Below are 19,917 nucleotides of genomic sequence, written 5' to 3'. Positions count from 1 at the left end.
AAAGAAAGCAATCACATATGGGGAGAAATTAATTAAAGATAATTGAAAAAAGACATTATGGTAAAAAAAGATATTTCGAGAAACCCCAAGGATTTTCTTTCCCTTGTGAAATGAATGGTAGTTGTATATCTAGTATAATACCTTTGTGTAAAAATAGATGTTTGGGGGGTACCCAAAGCATTTTTTGATATGTGGGAGATTTTTAAAAATTTTACAAAAAAACATTTTGAGAAAGTTTAATAAATTTTCTTTGTATACTAAAACTCTATCCATTTTTAAACCCCGATTAATTTTTATTGACACCTACGAATAGAATCACTATTAATATTAATTGTGTTTTTTGCATTTATAAGATGTTTTACAAACATTTAAATGCATGAAGAAACAATCAAGTTTTTTGCAAAAAAGGGGTTGGGGGTTCCATTTTAAAAGAGAACTCATTCTTCTGCTTCTTTGCCTTCATTTTTTTTATTTGAGTTTAAGAGTGCAATTTGTAATTTCTAGTTTTTTAAATTATGTCTTTTTTATGTTTTTAGGTATTTAAATTGTAATTTTATTTTATTTAATGAAGTGTGTTTTTATTAATTGAATTTATTGGAACTAAAAATAAAAAATGAAATTGAATGAATAGTTAAGATATGAGCTGAAAAGTACAGTGGAGTCCATGAATAATTAAAAGATGAGACGGTTAAGAAACGAATAAAAGATCTGAAATCAAGTATGCTATTCAACTACCCTTGACCAAACAAATTTGTCCTATTCTATTGCAATAGTTACTATACAATGAGTAGTACTGTATCCCCACATAAATCTTCCAATTACCAACTTTTAATTAAATAAAGTACTCCCATATGTATCTTATCCCCATATAATTTTAAATAAAATAAAATAAAACAAAAAAGAACCCACACCCATCATATGCAATCATCATTACAACTCCATACCTGTACAAACAAATTCAATAATTCGGTTAGCATACAAAAGAAGAGAATCTTTCACCAATAATCTAATTAAATAATTAAAGTAGGAGTACTACATGTTTCTGATAGATTTATAAGTATATTTATTAAATGATTTACGCATTTTTTCCCTCGGACTATATTACTAATCATACTGATATTTTAAGTGTCCGATTTTAGTAGTTGTCCTAAGTAATTGGATCGTGAGGAATTGGTCATAAGCATTAGCTAATAAAATATATACAAGAATTTATAAAAATACTATATATACACAAATTTAAAAAAAAACACAATAAGATACTCTATATGGACCATGATACTACATATTTTTTTCAAAAAGATGAGTGATCCATATTCCTTTCCTTGTTCACCCGCTTTAGATATTTTAATGTTTTAGTAAATATGAGAGATATATAAAAATTAATTGCAGTATTGTTAGTTAAGAATAAATTCCGAATCTTTTAAAATAAAAAATGTTATGAAAGAAATGAAGTACTAGTATTATAATATTATATTTGTCTCATTAATATTTTAACCGTGTTACTTTTTGACCATTCTATTGTAATTGGGTCATTTTCTTTTTTAACAAAATTTAATATGCTTATTTTTTTATTTTAATTCTTTCATACTTTTATAATTTATTTTTCAAAATTTATCTAATTTATTCACACTTTATTTAACTCGCTTAATTAAATAATACTCCTACCTACCATTTGTTCATCTACGTGTCTACAAAAATTGTGTCAACATTAATAATACATAGGGGTACATTTTATCTTTTCACCAAAATCAACCTTTTTAACCTCGCTTACCTTTCACGATTGTCTCGTATAATTAAAATCTAGATAAAATCTGTCATATAAATCGTCATAACTTTTTGATTGACTTCTAGTTAAATTTTAATATGGCCCTACAAATTGTACAAAAATTATAACAAATTTCATTAAAATTAATTTGGATAATAATTATGAAGAGTAGAGAAGTAAGTTAAAGATTTACTAAAATTAGTGATTTAATACATTTTCCCCTTTATTGTATTCCGTACATTCTGACACATTTTTTATGACATAACAGCTAGGTACACTCCGATTGGACTTAATCCTCAAAGTCAAACACCAATACAAAATTTGATTGTTTATCATTACTCTTTCCCTAATCACTCACCACTATCCAAATTTTACTCTTAAATCTGAATTAGTTCACGACTAAAACTGTACTACTCCCTCCGTCCCGCTTAAAATGACACGTTTTCCTTTTTAGTCTGTCCCAACTAAGATGACATATTTCCTTTTTTGATAACTTTCTCTCTCCAATTAATACACTCAACCACTTTTTCTCACTCCTATTAAAATATTCATCTTTCTTTATCTCTCTATTTTAATACTTCCACCCACCTTCTCTCTCCAATTAAACACTTTAACTAATAACTCCTAAAATCCCGTGCCGGCTAAGCAATGTGTCATCTTAGCCGGGACGGAGGGAGTAGTAAATTTCATCAATGGACAATGGGCCCTTTCCCCTTCCGCAGTTGTTCCCATCATTACAGCTTTGCCACTCTCCTCCTCTTCTCTTCTTCTCCCACCAAACTCCAATGTCTCAAACTTGACCAATAATAATACTCTCTCAATCTCAAATGTCGGATGGGAAGCCCGCCTTCCTCAACCAAGAGCTCTCCAAACGAACCCCAATCTTCGGCCTCCGCCTCTGGGTGGTCCTCGGCATCTGCGTCGGCGCCGCCGTCGTCCTCCTCCTCTTCCTCATCTCCCTCTGGTTCACCTCCCGAAAATCCAGAAAAAGCTCCCTCCTTTACATCAACAACAAGAATTCCCCCGCCGTCTCCAGAGAAATCCAAGAAATCCGGATTGACCCGCCTCGAAAGCCCGACCCGGCTCCCGAATCCGAAATCAAGAAGCCCGTTCAGAATCCCAATTGCGATGGCGGTGGGCCGGAGGTTTCTCATCTCGGGTGGGGCCATTGGTACACTCTCAGAGAGCTTGAGGCATCCACCAATGAATTTGCTGATGAGAATGTGATTGGTGAAGGTGGGTATGGGATTGTTTACAAGGGTGTTTTGGAGGGGAATCATATGGTTGCTGTCAAGAATTTGCTCAACAACAGGTTTTTTCCTTCTCCCAATTTGATAAAGATTGAATTTTTAGATTCTGTTTTGCTGATTTTAATAATTTGTGCTGTGTTGTTTGAAGGGGGCAAGCAGAGAGAGAGTTTAAGGTTGAAGTGGAAGCAATTGGGCGCGTGAGACACAAGAATTTAGTGAGGTTGCTTGGCTATTGTGCAGAAGGAACTCACAGGTACTTCATTTCTTGCACAATGTACACCTATGCTGGCTTGATTATGTTGTGACTTTTTGATGCTAAGCTTGAGTTGAGTTGAGTTGTGATGGTTTGTACACTTCTGTTGTGACTTGTGATGTTAAGCTTGAGTAGAGTTATGACGATGAAGTGCAACTTTGTTGGTAAGACTTTTTTTTGATTGATTTGTGTTGAAATTTGTAACATGTTTGTACATTAGGATGCTTGTTTATGAGTATGTGAACAATGGGAATTTAGAGCAATGGCTTCATGGAGATGTAGGGCCTTGCAGCCCTCTAACATGGGAGATTCGAATGAACATCATTCTTGGAACTGCAAAAGGGTAACTAATTTATTTTGTACAAATACCAACTTCAAGATTCCAAATTCCATCAAGATTGTTGAATCTCTTGTTTGGTTTCTACCAGATTGACTTATCTGCACGAGTGTCTCGAGCCTAAGGTGGTCCACCGCGACATAAAGTCAAGCAACATCTTGTTGGACCGGGACTGGCACGCCAAGGTGTCTGATTTTGGCCTTGCGAAGCTCATAGGCTCGGAGAAGAGCTACATCACCACGCGTGTGATGGGGACGTTTGGGTGAGTCTTGTTCGCTCTTGATTTGATCATCGCGTTGTTTTGCTCTGTGGCAATGGCATTCATGTTCGCTCGTCTTTGTCTCCAGCTATGTCGCCCCTGAATATGCCAGCACCGGGATGTTGAATGAGAGGAGCGACGTCTACAGCTTTGGCATCCTCATAATGGAGATCATCACGGGGAGGAACCCGGTGGACTACAGTCGCCCTGAAGGGGAGGTATACGACTTTATGTTTTCGACTTATCATCAACTTAGACACGATCTGGATTACCAATTCTCGTTTCCTCAGGTAAACTTGGTCGATTGGCTTAAAACAATGGTCTCGAACCGCAACTCTGAGGGCGTGTTGGATCCAAAACTACCCGATAAGCCATCTTCACGAGCATTGAAGCGCACCCTTTTGGTTGCGTTGAGATGTGTGGACCCAAACTCCCAAAAAAGGCCGAAGATGGGGCATGTGGTTCACATGCTCGAAGCGGATGATTTCCCTTTTCGTGAAGTATGTTTAGATCAATCTCATTTTCTTGGTGAATTGCATATTGATACACCAAAATGTGGTTGTTGTGGCTCACTTTTGCCCATGTTTCGAAACCACAGGATCGGAGAAGTGGAGGGAAGGAGCACGGGAGATCAGATCGCGATGGAGCCATGTCAATGGAGAGGCGGTTGGGTGAACCGGGTGACAGCAGTGGGTACGAGAGCAGCGTTCAAACGGATGGGACATTGTTGAGAAAGGAGGAAAGAGACGACGGGCGATAGGAAGACCAACGTCTCGTCTCGAACTACTGGTACACTGCTAGGCAGCCTCTCTCTATGTAAATACTGTGATTTTGGCCTCAGCTTTTGATATGAATGGTGATCATAGCTCATTGCATGTTATATAGCATTTGATTTATAGTGTTATTAAAGATATACTAGTGCTTCAATATGATTCATTTGTGATGTTTGATCGAATTATTTTGTCATTATGTTTGATTAAATTTAGTTATAGCCCAATCTCTCTGTTTATGAGGATATGCTTCCACACAATGCAATCAAATTTGTTCACATTGCATGTACTTTATATATTCAATATATGACTGACAATCAAATTTGTTCACATGTACTATACATATTTAATAACGACGAAACGCAATTTAGTTGGTATTTTTAATAATTGTAGATATCTGCTGATTAATGAATTTTGTGAAGTGGGGACAGTTTGGGTTGGGCCCACAGCCCAAAGCAGGCCCATCACTCATAAAGAGTCCAACATATGAAATTAAGGAAACTGACATTTGGTGAAGACAGCTAATTTGTTAAAGAAAATCATTTTTTTCTGGGACCCTTTATTTAATACTGGTAATTATGGCCCATCTACTTAATTTCAGTATCATTTTCGGATAACACAATTTGTTTTAGTACGTATGTTACATCATTTTGCGTCTCTCTTTTTTGTCGACTATTGTCCAAATATGTAAGAACTCTAATGTACCACATTGGTAATGTAGAGTAGGTAATGTGAGATTTTTAGACTGAATAGACTTTTAGGTTGAGTTTTTTTTTGTTTGGACCGTAATATTAGTACTTTTGAGGGTTTTTTTTTTTTTGGTTTGGACTGTAATATTAGTACTTTTATTGAGAGTCAAATGAGACAATAGTGACCAACATGATTGTGTCTAAAATAACATTGGCTCTTCAGAACATAATCTTGCAAATTTTCTTGTTTCATGAAAACATTTGTAAATTTACCAATACTCACTTTAACTGATTCAGTGAAAGATAAATGTACTTTTAGCAACCAAAGAAAAGAAACATAAAATAGAATAACCAACAATATTTCCTTTTTACAAAAACAACCAAAATATTTATCTAATTTTCAGAAACTATGGTTATTGCGATAAAACACACATATATAGTCATAATAGAATTATTGCATTTAAATATGACCTTTTAGTATGTTTGTGAAGCAAACATAACTTTAATAAACTGATGGCTGAGATTTAGACTAACATCCAATATTGAAATTTAAATTGATCGAGAACTTGCTTTTGGAATCCATCAACACGGCATTTAAATTTATTAAGCAATGCTATGTAAGTGAAAAATATACTCCCTCCATCCCACCATAATCAAAGCACTACTTCTTGCACGCATTTTGAAAAAAAATAATATAAAATAGTTAAAGTAGAAATAATATAAAGTAAACGAGAGAATAATGTAAAGAATAATCTTTTCTATATTATTTTCACTCAACTTTAAAGTAGTACAACCATTTTTACAAAACGAGTTCAAAAAGTGAAGTGTGAGACAGAATAAAAGCTAAATAATTCTGGAAGACAATTATCAAAAGTCAAAACCATTCTGTCCCAATCCTGAAAATTTTCTAGATCTACGAAACTCTGAATAATTTTACCAATACTGATTTTAAACTATTTCAATGAAAGATAAACATAGTTTTAGTAACCAAAGAAAACAAACCAAAAACAAAAGAAACCATCAAAAAATTTCCAGTTGTTCGCATCAATTGATATTTGTTGCACTAAATGAAACAACTTAAAACTTGATTAAACAAAATTATCACCAATCTCAACTAAAGTTACAAATATGATAACGACTGAAGAAGATAAGCTTCAATTTTGATCAAGTTTGAAAAGGAAAAATGAGAAGAAGGCAGATTCTGTTTGAAGCAAAGAGATCATCTTATAGAGGTATTTCAGACAGTTTCTGTAATCATTCTATGAATCTTCAGACAACAAAATGAATCTGTTTCAGACAGTTTCTTTGATTCTGTTTTCTTTGTTTCTGCTTGTTTCAGCAGACAGATCGACCTACATTGTACACATGGACAAGTCTTTCATGCCTAAGGCATTCTCTACTCACCACCATTGGTATTCTTCCCTTCTCCGATCCGCAAAATCCACGGATCGGACATCGCTCAACAACGACAAATCCAACCCGAAGCTCGTCCATACCTACGACAATGCATTCCACGGCTTCTCCGCGTTGGTGTCGGAATCCGAAGTTGCGGTCCTGAAGAAGTCACCGGGCTTCCTCTCAGCTTATCCTGACGATGTCATGACACCCGACACGACCCACTCGTACAAGTTCTTGTCTCTCAACACTGCAACGGGGATATGGCCGGCGTCTCAGTACGGAAAGGACGTGGTTATAGGGGTCGTGGACTCGGGGATTTGGCCGGAGAGCCCAAGTTTCGACGATCACGGGATGACCAAGGTTCCGGTGGGGTGGAAGGGGATATGCCAGGCAGGCGACGGATTCAATTCGTCGCACTGCAACAAGAAACTCATCGGAGCAAGATATTTCAATCAGGGGGCTCGAGCTGCCAATCCTGATGTCCAGATTATGATGAACTCCGCGAGGGATGAGTCCGGTCACGGCACTCACGTGGCGTCCACGGCGGCAGGGAACTACGTTGACGGCGTTTCCTTTTTCGGTTACGCGGGTGGACAGGCGAGAGGAGTTGCCCCTCACGCCCGACTGGCTGTATACAAGGTGGCTGGTTGGCAAGGTGGGAGCTATGAGTCAGATGCGCTTGCTGGCATTGATCAAGCAGTGGCGGATGGAGTCGACATACTGTCGATTTCGCTAAGCTCTCGCCGGACTCATCTGTATGAGCATCCGATCGCAATAGCAGGATTTGGCGCGAGGGAGAAGGGCATCTTTGTCTCTGTCTCAGCAGGAAACCGAGGCCCAGGTGCTGAAACGCTGCTCGGAGGGATCCCGTGGGCGGTGACCGTGGCATCGGGGACGATTGATCGGTGGTTCGGTGGCACATTGGCTCTCGGCAATGGAAAAACCATCACCGGATGGACTATGTTTCCAGCCAGAGCCATAGTCAGAGACTTGCCTCTTATTTACAACAAGACTTCATCTCCCTGCAGCTCGAGTTTACTAGTAGAGGCTCCTGAGCACAGCATCATCATATGCAATAACATTGATAAAAGCACAAGTTTTTCTACCTTGATGAAAGATCTCTCCCGGTCAAATGTCCGAGCTGCCATCATCGTTTCTGAAGAAACGGGCATACGGAGATCCCCCTCATTCCCTTTCCCCGGAGTCGTGATCACACCCTCGGAAGCAGAGGACGTGATCAGCTACGCGTCATCCAAATGTTGTACCCCAACAGCAAGTATTGATTTCCAAAAGACCCTCGTTGGAACGGAGGCAAGAGCTGCTCCGGCCCTGTCAGCTTCCTCGTCGAGAGGCCCTGGCCGGAGCTACCGGAAGATCTTGAAGCCTGACATAATGGCTCCCGGAGTTCTCATTCTAGCAGCAAACAATCCTCATGGCTCTGAAGCAAGTATTGGGAACAACATATTCCTCCCAAGTGACTACACTCTTCCATCTGCAACTTCAATGGCTTGCCCTCATATTTCCGGCATTGCTGCACTTCTCAAAGCCGCACATCCCGAGTGGAGCCCTGCAGCTATCCAGTCTGCCATGATGACCACTGCTACTTCAACTGATAATACCAACCAACCAATCAAGGACACGGGCTTCAACAAGCTAGTGGCCACCCCTTTAGGCATGGGAGCAGGGCACGTCAATCCAAACCAGGCCCTCGATCCAGGCCTCATCTACGATGCAACACTGCAAGATTACGCCAATCTTGTTTGTTCCATGAACTTAACCCCGGAACACACGCGCACCATCATTAGATCAAGTTACAATTGCTCGAATCCATCCTCGGACTTGAACTACCCGTCTTTTATTGCCCTGTATGAAGTTGAAAAAAATAGAACCACTGTAACTCGGTTCAAGAGGACGCTCACAAACGTAGGGGTTCGTGCAGCAGCCACATACGCAGTCAAGGTAAAAGCACCAACGAATTCCATAGTTAAAGTATCACCAGATGCATTATTTTTCAGAAAGAATTATGATAAGATAAGCTATAGTGTGACTATTCAATATACGAGTAGCGGCGAACTCGAGAGCACAGATGGTTCGCTCACTTGGAATGAAGTGAATGGCAAGCATACAGTCAGAAGTCCCATTGTGGTCCATCCTAAATCTCACAGTGATGATGAATGATTGTAGAGGAAATGTATTTCATGCTATCCTTTATGGGAAAATTTGAATAATGTAAACCTTATAATAAGGATATAAAAAGCAGCATTTGAACAAGATAAAAAAAAATTGATGCTAAAACTTAAGAGCTAAGTGGATTATTGGGAAGTTGATGTGGCACACAAGCACAAATTATAAGATTAATTTTTTTTTAATTCCACATAAACACAATATATTTATTTCTTGAAAATCTAAACTTAAATGACCACTTGTACATTTATAAAATCTTTTCATTAACAAAATTCCACTTGCATCCCATTAGATTTATGATTCTATTAAAGCCAATGATTTGTATAATTCTTCTGTCTGTGAAGATGCTTCTTTTTTATCCTCTTTTGGCAAAGGTCATGTGACTTTATTCTCCACAGTCAATTTATTATTTGAATAATGAGAAACACACATGAAGATGACTAGGTAATACTAAAAAAAAACTAAACAATATGTGTAACAACCAGTTCCACTACATATCCTAATCTACAAAACCAGCAAACAACACAAGAAAAAATTCAGACTAAAAATGAGGTTTCAAATTCAGATATTACCTCTAGTTTTCCTCTCATCGCTTTTCTTGATCCATCATGCTTCATCACAAAGATCCACTTACATTATCCACATGGACAAATCCTCCATGCCCAAGGCCTACTCCAGTTGCCACCATTGGTACTCCACTACCATAAACTCCATGAGAGCAATGAATGTCGAAGCATCAGAAATCCACCACCATCGAGAGGCGAAGCTTGTCCACACATACGGCAACGCGTTCCATGGATTCACAGCAGTGTTGTCTGAGAATGAGCTGGAGTCCTTAAGGAACTCACCTGGCTTCATTTCAGCTCACAAGGATAAGCCTATTGTACCTGACACGACACACACACACAAGTTTCTTGGATTGAACACTGCCTCCGGCATATGGCCGGAATCCAAGTATGGGGAGGACGTGATCATTGGTGTGGTAGACACTGGAATCTGGCCAGAGAGCCCGAGTTTCAGAGACGAGGGCCTCCCTCAAATCCCTGCGCGGTGGAAGGGAACGTGTCAGGCCGGTCAGGATTTTAACTCATCACATTGTAATAAAAAGATCATTGGAGCAAGATTTTTCAATCAAGGGGTTTTGGCAGCCAGTCCTGATGTCAAGATAAGCATGAACTCTACGAGGGATATTTTCGGCCATGGCACGCATGTGGCGTCCATAGCAGCTGGGAGTCAGGTAGAGGGAGCTTCGTTCTTCGGCTATGCTCCCGGGACAGCAAGAGGGGTGGCACCCCGGGCTAGACTGGCTATATACAAGGTCCTCTGGGATGAAGGGGCCTACGAGTCTGATGCTCTTGCAGGTATCGACCAGGCTGTTGCAGATGGTGTCGATGTCCTGTCCATCTCCTTGAGTTACCTTACCATTGATCTCTACGAGAATCCAATCGCCATCGCTGCATTTGGAGCGATGGAGAAGGGCATCCTCGTTTCTGTTTCAGCAGGGAACCGGGGTCCAAGCTTTGGAACTGTGCTCGAGGGGATCCCTTGGGCCGTCATCGTGGCATCAGGAACCGTTGATCGTTGGTTCTCCGGGGAGCTGACATTAGGGAATGGAGTGAGCATCACAGGGTGGACGATGTTTCCTGCACGTGCCACGGTTAGAAACTCGCCTCTCGTCTACAATGAAACCTTATCAGCTTGTAACTCAACTGAGGTGTTGAGAGAAGCTCCATCTGATAGCATCATCATCTGTGTTGAATCTTTTGAAACTCCAGAGCTCGAAGATCAGATTACGTATGTGACAGAATCAAACATCCATGCCGTTGTTTTCGTTTCTGATGACACTGGTGTACTCCGATCCACGTCTTTTCCTCTCCCTGGTGTAGTCATTACACCAAAAGAAGGAAAAGATGTGATCAGATACGCCTCAAGAAGCTCACAAGCTACTGCCACCATCCAATTCCAGCACACGATTCTGGGACCTAAGCCACGGCCTGCTCCAGCTGTGTCCACATCCTCATCGAGAGGTCCAGCACGAAGCTATCCGGGGATTCTGAAGCCTGACATAATGGCACCAGGGGTGTTGATATTAGCAGCCTACAATCCTAACACGCCCACGGCTAGCATTGGCACCAACATAGCATTGTCGAGTGATTACAATTTGGAGTCGGGAACATCAATGGCATGTCCACACATTTCTGGAGTCGCTGCCCTTTTGAAAAGCATACATCCGAAATGGAGCCCTGCAGCTATCAGATCAGCAATGATGACAACTGCAAATCCACTCGACAACACTGGGAAGCCCATCAAAGATATGGGTAATGACTATGATGCTGCCACGCCTCTAGGCATGGGCGCAGGACAAGTTGATCCGAACCGTGCACTTGATCCAGGCCTCATATACGACGCATTTCCACAAGACTACGTGAACCTTGTCTGCGCCTTGAATTACACGCGTGAGCAAACTCAGACCATCCTAAGGTCGAGCTACAACTGCTCTTCCCCGTCCACTGATCTTAACTATCCCGCCTTTGTGGCGCTGTACGACCCACAGGAATCGAGGACACTTAAAACTCAGAGGTTCCGGAGGACTGTCACAAATGTAGGAGAAGGCAGAGCTACATACAAAGTTAAGGTGAAAAAGCCAAAGGACACAGTGATTACAGTATCTCCGGAGCGATTAATCTTTCGCAAGAAAAATGAAAAGCGTAGCTACTCTTTGACTATTCGATACCAGACTTATGAGGAGTATGTCATCAACCATGGATCAATCACTTGGATCGAGCAAAATGGCAACCACACCGTGAGGAGCCCCGTTGTGGTGACGCCAGCAGAGCCATCGGGTTGAAGAGAACTACAATCAAGCTGCAAGGAAAATCGTGGTGAAATCATTCGTATTGTTTCAGTCTCATTCACACTTCAACTCAGAGATTTGAGAATGTAAAATGAAGTTTTCAACAAATGCTGGAGCATTTCATGTGTTCAGTCCTTTGCTATGAATAAAAATTTTCAAAAGCATATATTGATTACTCTAGACTAGGAACCTCATTCCTGTTTACTCCTTTTCAACTCCTAAAGATTGTGGCCAAATCACTCATAAATTGAAGAAATGGGGAAAAGATTATACGCAAGAAATCACAAAATACTATACAAATGAGACAGTTTTTTGTGAGAACAGGGAATATTAGTTTACATTTCAATCAACCAAACAAGCTTGATAGTAATGTCATATTTATTGCCTAAGTTCATTTTTGCCTTCTTAAGTTTTGTGAAGTTTTTAATAGATTTATAAAGATCGAACACTGACCTCCACTTTTGAAGTAGAGACCATGCATTAATTCAGTGACATTGACATGCTACCCAATTTATCATTGATCAATATGGAGGAGAATAGTCAGAGTATAAAGTTTTTCTATATACTATCATAACATTTGTCAATTGTCATTATACATACCCCAGTTTTTATTTCGTAAGTTGTCATTTACAAAAAGAACATTTTGGAAAGTCATTTTAGATACGTTTCAGGTCTGCGAAGGAAACAAATAAAATACTCACCCAAACGTATCTCTAGCAAAATCTAAAATGTAATCCAATTATGATCAGCAAAAAGAAGAATGTAATAATGCCTAGTGGTAATATTAAATAAAAAAGTTTGAAAAACAGCAATATTTTCCACTTCTTGTTTCTTGCACTTAATGCAAAACAGCAGACTTTGACTTAACAAAGGCACATCACCAATCTCGAGTAATGCTTAAGGAATTCTTTAATGACCAATGACTCAGCACGAACAAAATTAGATAAGGTGCAATAATTCAGCAGATTTTTTAAAATAAATAACAAGAAAGGCATTTTCTGTTAGAATCAAGAAATCTGAACTGCATTTCTCAAGCTCCAAACAAGAAAATGGAGCTGTTTCAGGCAGTTTTATTGATTCTGGTATGTTGGTCTTTGCTTGTTTCAGCAGAGAGATCAACATACATTGTACACATGGATAAATCTTTCATGCCTAAGGCATTCTCCACTCATCATTACTGGTATTCTTACCTTCTTAAATCCGCAGCTCGGCTCCACGGCAATGGATCCGAGCCAAGGCTCGTCCACACTTACGACAACGCCTTCCACGGTTTCTCGGCAGTAATGTCGGAATCTGAAGTTTCAGCTCTGAAGAAGTCGCCGGGCTTCCTCTCAGCTTATCCCGATGATGTTGTGACGCTCGACACTACTCATACGTACAAGTTCTTGTCTCTGAACACTGCAACGGGGCTGTGGCCGGCATCCCAGTATGGAAAGGACGTGATCATCGGGGTTGTGGACACGGGGATTTGGCCGGAGAGCCCGAGTTTCAACGATGACGGGATGACTGAGATCCCGGCGAGGTGGAAGGGGATATGCCAGGCAGGCGACCAATTCAATTCGTCGCACTGCAACAAGAAACTCATTGGAGCAAGATACTTCAACGAAGGATCTCGAGCTAGCAATCCTGATGTCAACATCACTATGAACTCGGCGAGGGATGAGTCTGGTCATGGCACTCATGTGGCATCCACGGCAGCAGGGAGCTACGTCGATGACGTGTCCTTCTTCGGTTATGCAAGTGGAAGAGCGCGAGGAGTAGCTCCTCGCGCTCGTCTGGCTGCATATAAGGTAACTGGTTGGGAGACGGGGAGTGTCGAATCTGACGTGCTTGCCGGCATTGATCAAGCAGTGGCTGATGGAGTTGACATACTGTCGATTTCTCTGAGCTACCGCCGTACGAATCTGTACGAGAATCCGATTGCAATAGCAGGATTCGGTGCGAGGGAGAAGGGCATCCTTGTCTCTGTCTCAGCAGGAAACCGAGGACCAGGTGCTGCAACGCTGCTCGAAGGTATCCCGTGGGCGGTGATCGTTGCGTCGGGGACGGTTGACCGATGGTTCACCGGCACACTGACTCTCGGAAATGGCAAAACCATCACCGGTTGGACTATGTTTCCGGCGAGAGCCGTGGTCAGAAACTTGCCTGTGGTTTACAACGAGACTCTGTCTGCCTGCAGCTCTAGTGAGTTACTAGCGGAGGCTCCTGAGCAGAGCATCATCATATGCAATATCACTTTCGAAAGCATAGATTTTTCTTCCTTGATGAGTTATCTGTCCCAGTCGAATGTCCGAGCAGCAATCATCATTTCTGAAGATACGAGTATTCTAAGATCCACCCAATTTCCTTTTCCCGGAGTCGTGATCACCCCCTCGGAAGCAGAGGCTGTGGTCAGTTACGCATCATCAGATAATACGCCCACTGCGAGTATTGATTTCCAACAGACCATTCTTGGAACCGAGCCGAGAGCTGCTCCGGCCCTTTCAGCTTCCTCGTCGTGAGTCCGATATAATGGCTCCGGGAGTCCTCATCTTAGCAGCATATAATCCTTATTCGTCTGAAGCTAGTATCGGGAGAAACATATTTCTTGCAAGCGACTATACCCTTCTGTCTGGAACTTCAATGGCTTGCCCTCATATATCTGGTATTGCTGCACTCCTCAAAGCCGCACATCCCGAGTGGAGCCCTGCAGCCATCCAGTCTGCGATGATGACCACGGCAAATCCACTGGATAACACCAACCAGCCGATCAAGGACATGGCATTCAACTATCGTCTTGCTACCCCTTTAGGCATGGGAGCAGGGCAAGTTGATCCAAACCGTGCACTTGACCCCGGTCTCGTTTATGATGCAACAGTGCAAGATCACGTCAATCTTGTCTGTTCCATGAATTTCACCTCCGAACAAACTCGTACCATCATCAGATCAAGTTACAACTGCTCAAACCCGTCCTCGGACTTGAACTACCCATCTTTTATGTTTCAGTACGAAACTGAAGAAAACAGAACAACCACAGCTCAGTTCAAGAGAACACTCACAAACGTAGGGAACAGAGCAGCTACATACAAAGTCAAGGTGGAAGAACCAAAGAATGCCACAGTCATAATATCACCAGAGACATTAGTTTTCAGGAAGAAATATGACAAGCAAAGCTATTCCGTGACTATTCGTTACACGAGTATCAGCGAGATCGAGCTCGAGACAGCAGATGGCTCACTCACTTGGATTGAAGTGAATGGCAAGCACACAGTCAGAAGCCCCATTGTGGTCTATCCTAGGCTCGACAATGATGATTAGTTTCTGCTAGCCTTTTTTAATAGCAAAAATGCATTCCATGCTTTTGTTCATTGTGCACTATTCGAATAATGTAACAGTTTGAATAATCAGATTGACAGTTTAAAAAAAAAATCAACTCAATGAGAAAAAGCTAATGTACATATATTAATCTGAAGAGCAGTTTCAATTCGAGTATATGGAAAAACGTGTTCGTCTACGGAGTTGAAATACTCTGCACACAATTGTACACAAATTATCCGATTCAGGCATTTCTTCAAGCAGCTGACAGACACAAAACAGTACATAGTTTCTTACTCTAGAAGTTGGATTAAGCATCGCATGGCGCTTTCACTCTCATTCATTCACCATTCATACGAGCTAGCTGAGGTTGTGATTCCAAAATTAGAGATTTTCAATTATGCATCTGTTGCTACGCATCACCCTTTATTTAAATCAATGAACCGGATGAGTTTGGGGGTTGATTAAACTTTTCAATTTTCGGATTGGGCTTCTCACCTAGTAATGGTTTTGGGCCTTTTGGGCTTCGGTTTTAAGAATACAAAACAAACGCATCAACTTTCATAAAAATTAAAATAGTCAAACTATAAAAATTTGACACGTTGGAGATTGATAGAACACAACTCATTTTTCAATCACATATCAGACATGTTGGAAAAGCTTACGATTTTCACATATCATATAAATCAGATTTTAGATTAAAAATACATGTCGCGTATCGATCCTCCATTACCTTGACGAAGAGTATGCTTAAGCTGTTAAGCACGTATACACGTGGAATAGGAGCGTAACCAGAATCTTATTTGAGAAGGGACAAAAATACAATAATATATTAAAAAAAAATTATGTATTTAAGAAGGACACTTAGTATAACTGGGCATTCGCCCCACGTCCTCATAAGCTGGCTACGCCCATGACTGTGAAATAGTTACATGCTTAGGTGACTGTAGCGACGGGCTTAATGCGTTAAGCACGCACGCATGTGCTTAAACGTACCATAAACTAGAATTTGTAACATTTACCGCTATTTTGGACAGATAATTTTTTCGAATTGATGAAAAAGAAAATGTTTTATAGGAAGGGTTTATTGATGATGATAGAAAAAGCAAAAGTCTCCTTTTTCTACGTTGGATTTAAAGGTTATCTACCACTTTTGTATAAGTGTATGAACTCCCAATCCCATCGAGATCTGTGTGGGTTTTTGTTCTCGAATCCATATATATACTCTGACACCAAAAACACTTTCGATTTCATTCAATTTTCCTACCACAAAATGAGATGTTACATTTGATTTTGACCATCCAATAACACCTGAGCTCCACTACCATCATTATATTTTTGGTAAATTATACTCCCTCCATTCCACAGTAATAGAGGCATTTCATTTTGCGCACTCATTTTAAGAGAAAAAGTGGAGAAAAAGTAAAGTAACAGAAATAATATTGTATATAAGACTCTTCTCTACATTATTATCTCTCTTACTTTACTCTTTCTCCATTTTAAATATTTAATATCATTTTTCCAAAACGAGTGCGGAAATTGAAATGCCTCTATTACTGTCGGAGGGAGTAGTACGTAATTGTTTGTACATAGTATACAAGGATAATCTGATGTATAATTTTTTTGTTGGTTTTGGTTTTTGGTTTAAGAGTTTGTTTTATTTATATATTAAATTAATAAAGAAGGCTCGATTTACGTGTAACGTGCCCTTTCTAATCGGATTTAGGAGCGTGGTAAACTGTCAATTGTGTCACGAAACTACTAAAATTCAACAATTGCTTTCCTAATTCGGTGATTTGATTAAAGCCATGATTTTTGCCTTTTTCTTTGTGTTGTAGTGGTCGGACATTACGCAAATATACCGAGAGAGAAAAAAAAATCATTGATTTCTAATAATTTAAAATTATTATTAATGCCATTAATTTTGGCAAGTTATACAAAAATGAAAGCACAATTTGTTTTTTTATTTATTTTTAAGTTATTCAGAAAATTGAAAAATCAAATTTTAATTTTTTATATAACTTATAAAATTAATAGACGTCAATAATAAATTTTAAGATATTAAAATAAATTAAATAGATAAATTAAAAATAAAGCTAACTTAGATTAAACGAGATGTTGAGAACATGCAGTTTCTCCATACAGAAATTTTGCCTAGTTGTAGAGTCTATTATCTTTGTTAACAAAAATTCGAGAAACTATTGTGTATATAAGAATTTGTTATTAAAAGTTTATGATGTATGTGTATTTTGATAAGGGATATGCTACTCATGAAAAAGTAATGTGATGATAATTAATAAAAATCTCGAGAATCATATCAAGAACTTTACAAACCAAAATCAATTGCAACGTGTGGTAAAATAGAGAAGAAAATGTTCTTATTAATTATATGATCATGAGATGTTCATTGCCCCAATCAAAAGAAAAACCTTAAAAAATCTATAAAATAGAATTCATACTATTACATACACTTTTTTGTGTTTTGAATTATTGGTAAGCAAATTACTACTATAATGCTACTTTTTGCAAGTAAAAAATGGACGTCAGATCTGTGGGTCTTCACTATTGCATGAAAGATAATTCTGAAAATCATGTAGAAGGGCCCAATATTCAAATCTACTTACCAGCCAGAGAGAGAAAATTTGGAAATTCCTCTTTTCTCTAAAATAAAGTTATTTTGTAACACGTAGATTATTTTAGTTAAAAAACTCCATGCAAAATATATTGTAAAATAAAATATATTACATCTTTAATTACAAAAAAAATTGGCAATTCCTTTTTCCAAATTAAAATAATATTAAATTGGAAATTGAAGGTGTATCTTTTTACAAAGAAGAGTATGCGACCATAGAAGTGTTGGAACAAATCATTTTCAACTCTAAGCTCTCTATAATCTATATGTGCTATGTTGTGTTAAAATCATTTGGAAAAATCAGAATGATTCGATCAATGATTCAATCATAATCATTAATCATTTAATTTTTAGATTAAATCAGTTTCTTTCTTGAATTCGAGTATTAAATTAGTATTTTATTACACGGTATAAAAAGAAGAGAAACAGAAAGGCAAGAGAAAGAAAGAAGGTGATATGCATGTGATCTAACAGCCTTTTTGTTCCCCTCTTGCATATGTTATCCAATTTTTTCTTTGTTTTCTCTTGTCATTTTGTGACTAATCCGTCACTTTTCTTTTTTGTTTTTGTCTCTCATTTTCTTTCAACTTTTAATTAGCCATGTTTGGTTAATTGCATAGAATATTGTAGAGTTAATACAGAGACTAATTTACAAATCTAATTCCAAATTTTAGAGTCTTGACACAATCAAATTCAAATAAACAAAGTGTTGAGTTGAATCGTTCAAGTTAGACTATTGAACAAAGTGTTATACAAAGTATATTATTTTCATAAATTAATTCGTAAGTTTCCCTTAATAATTAATTTGTGAATAATGAAGATAAAAGGGAATGAAGGAATAAAAATGATGAAGGAGACTTCTCTTCTTTTTATACTACATTCTATAAGAGTGTTGAAATCGGGGTTTTCTTTAAGTGATTGAGAGGAATCACCCATGGATCTAATGTACTAAAACTCCAATTTACACATATATATTAATCTAATTTAATTAATTTAATTTTATCTTTATAGAAGCTGCTTTTACAAACTCTTTCCTTTATTGATTTCCAGTAAAGCAACTTTTGCCTGGAGAGTACTATTCCAAGTTAAAATTTCATTTTTTCGCCATATATTTTTCAGTCTTTTTGTATTAAAATATAAATGTAAAACTTGGTATCAAACTATTTGAATGGTAGTATGAATTGGATAATTTGTCGGTAAATGACAAATCTTGAATTTCGTATTAAATTTGTAGGTTATATTAATTGCTATACTTGGTTAAAATGGATAAATAGGAGGTATGTATACGTACAAATGTAGATTGTATCATTTGTATGTTGAATTAAGTTGGTGTACAAGTACAAAGCTTATGCACTTTGATCTAAGTTGGTGTACAAGTACAAAGCTTATGCACTTTGATCTGTCGATATTTATTCAATTTGCAAACACAAATTTGAAATGAAGAATAATTGATGCACATATAAATTCAAAGATCATTAATGCAGCTGATATCAAATTCAGTCTCACTGTATATGTATAGTACATAAATATATTTAAGATCGACACGACAAATCTCAACAAATTAAAAACAAAAATATGGCCACCTGTAATCATATATGTCTCTTCATTGCTATAATTTTGCATATACTCCATTAAAATAGTTCAAAAACCTTTTAATGTAACAAAATACTTACTCCCTCCGTCCGCGAATAGGAGTCCCAGTTGAGTTGGATGCGGGGTTTTAAGAAAAGTTTGAGTGTAATAATTTAAGTGTGTGATAGTGGAATGTGAGACCCATTTATATTATTGTTTGCAATCAAAGTGGATTAAAATTAATTACAGCTTCTAAATTAAGGGAAAAGTGGGGTCATTTTTTATACTCCCAAGATAAAATGTCTAATCGGGACTCCTAATGGCGGACGGATGAAAATGGCCAACCGGGACTCCTATTTGCGGACGGAGGGAGTACTACTCATTTTTTATCTATAAAATGATCTATAGAATAAAACACAGATAATTACTCACCGTACCAGTAATGAAGATTGTATATATGATCTATGTTGAGATTCTAAGAGCATCCTTAAAGCTACTGGGCAGGGCCGCAACTCGCGAGTCCCGGCCCGATTTCAGCGTTGGAGGGGGGAGAGTCACGGCCCGGGACGGTCCCGGGGCCGCAGTTCCGTCCCTGGGCCGCTCCCGGGGTCCGGCCCGGCTCAGGGTTATATGCATCGGGACGGGCCGCAAACCCCCAAA

At 38.8% G+C, this 19,917-nt stretch overlaps 3 protein-coding genes and 1 pseudogene across 3 annotated transcripts; all 4 read left to right on the top strand.

Annotated features, from left to right (window-relative positions):
- Positions 1-2,495: 2,495 nt before the first annotated feature.
- Positions 2,496-4,861, top strand: LOC125222743 (probable serine/threonine-protein kinase At1g01540). The gene is made up of 7 exons (XM_048125523.1): positions 2,496-3,077; positions 3,164-3,268; positions 3,489-3,611; positions 3,697-3,867; positions 3,953-4,082; positions 4,155-4,364; positions 4,463-4,861. Exons 1-7 carry the CDS (start codon positions 2,593-2,595, stop codon positions 4,622-4,624), a joined length of 1,386 nt encoding a protein of 461 aa, XP_047981480.1. The 5' UTR covers positions 2,496-2,592; the 3' UTR covers positions 4,625-4,861.
- Positions 4,862-6,558: 1,697 nt separating this feature from the next.
- On the top strand, positions 6,559-8,899 carry LOC125220839 (subtilisin-like protease SBT3). Its single transcript, XM_048122974.1, has one exon. The coding sequence runs from the start codon at positions 6,605-6,607 to the stop codon at positions 8,897-8,899; it is 2,295 nt and encodes a 764-aa protein (XP_047978931.1). The 5' UTR covers positions 6,559-6,604.
- Positions 8,900-9,445: 546 nt separating this feature from the next.
- Positions 9,446-11,934, top strand: LOC125222004 (subtilisin-like protease SBT3). Its single transcript, XM_048124376.1, has one exon. It carries the CDS (start codon positions 9,453-9,455, stop codon positions 11,751-11,753), a length of 2,301 nt encoding a protein of 766 aa, XP_047980333.1. The 5' UTR covers positions 9,446-9,452; the 3' UTR covers positions 11,754-11,934.
- An 836-nt stretch (positions 11,935-12,770) lies between these two features.
- On the top strand, positions 12,771-15,147 carry LOC125217643 (annotated as a pseudogene).
- The last annotated feature ends 4,770 nt before the right edge of the window (positions 15,148-19,917 follow it).

This window comes from Salvia hispanica, chromosome 4 (assembly GCF_023119035.1).
Source record: "Salvia hispanica cultivar TCC Black 2014 chromosome 4, UniMelb_Shisp_WGS_1.0, whole genome shotgun sequence".
NCBI lineage: Eukaryota > Viridiplantae > Streptophyta > Magnoliopsida > Lamiales > Lamiaceae > Salvia > Salvia hispanica.
Note: the sequence above shows the minus strand (reverse complement) of the source record. Positions and strands in the feature narration are given on the sequence as shown.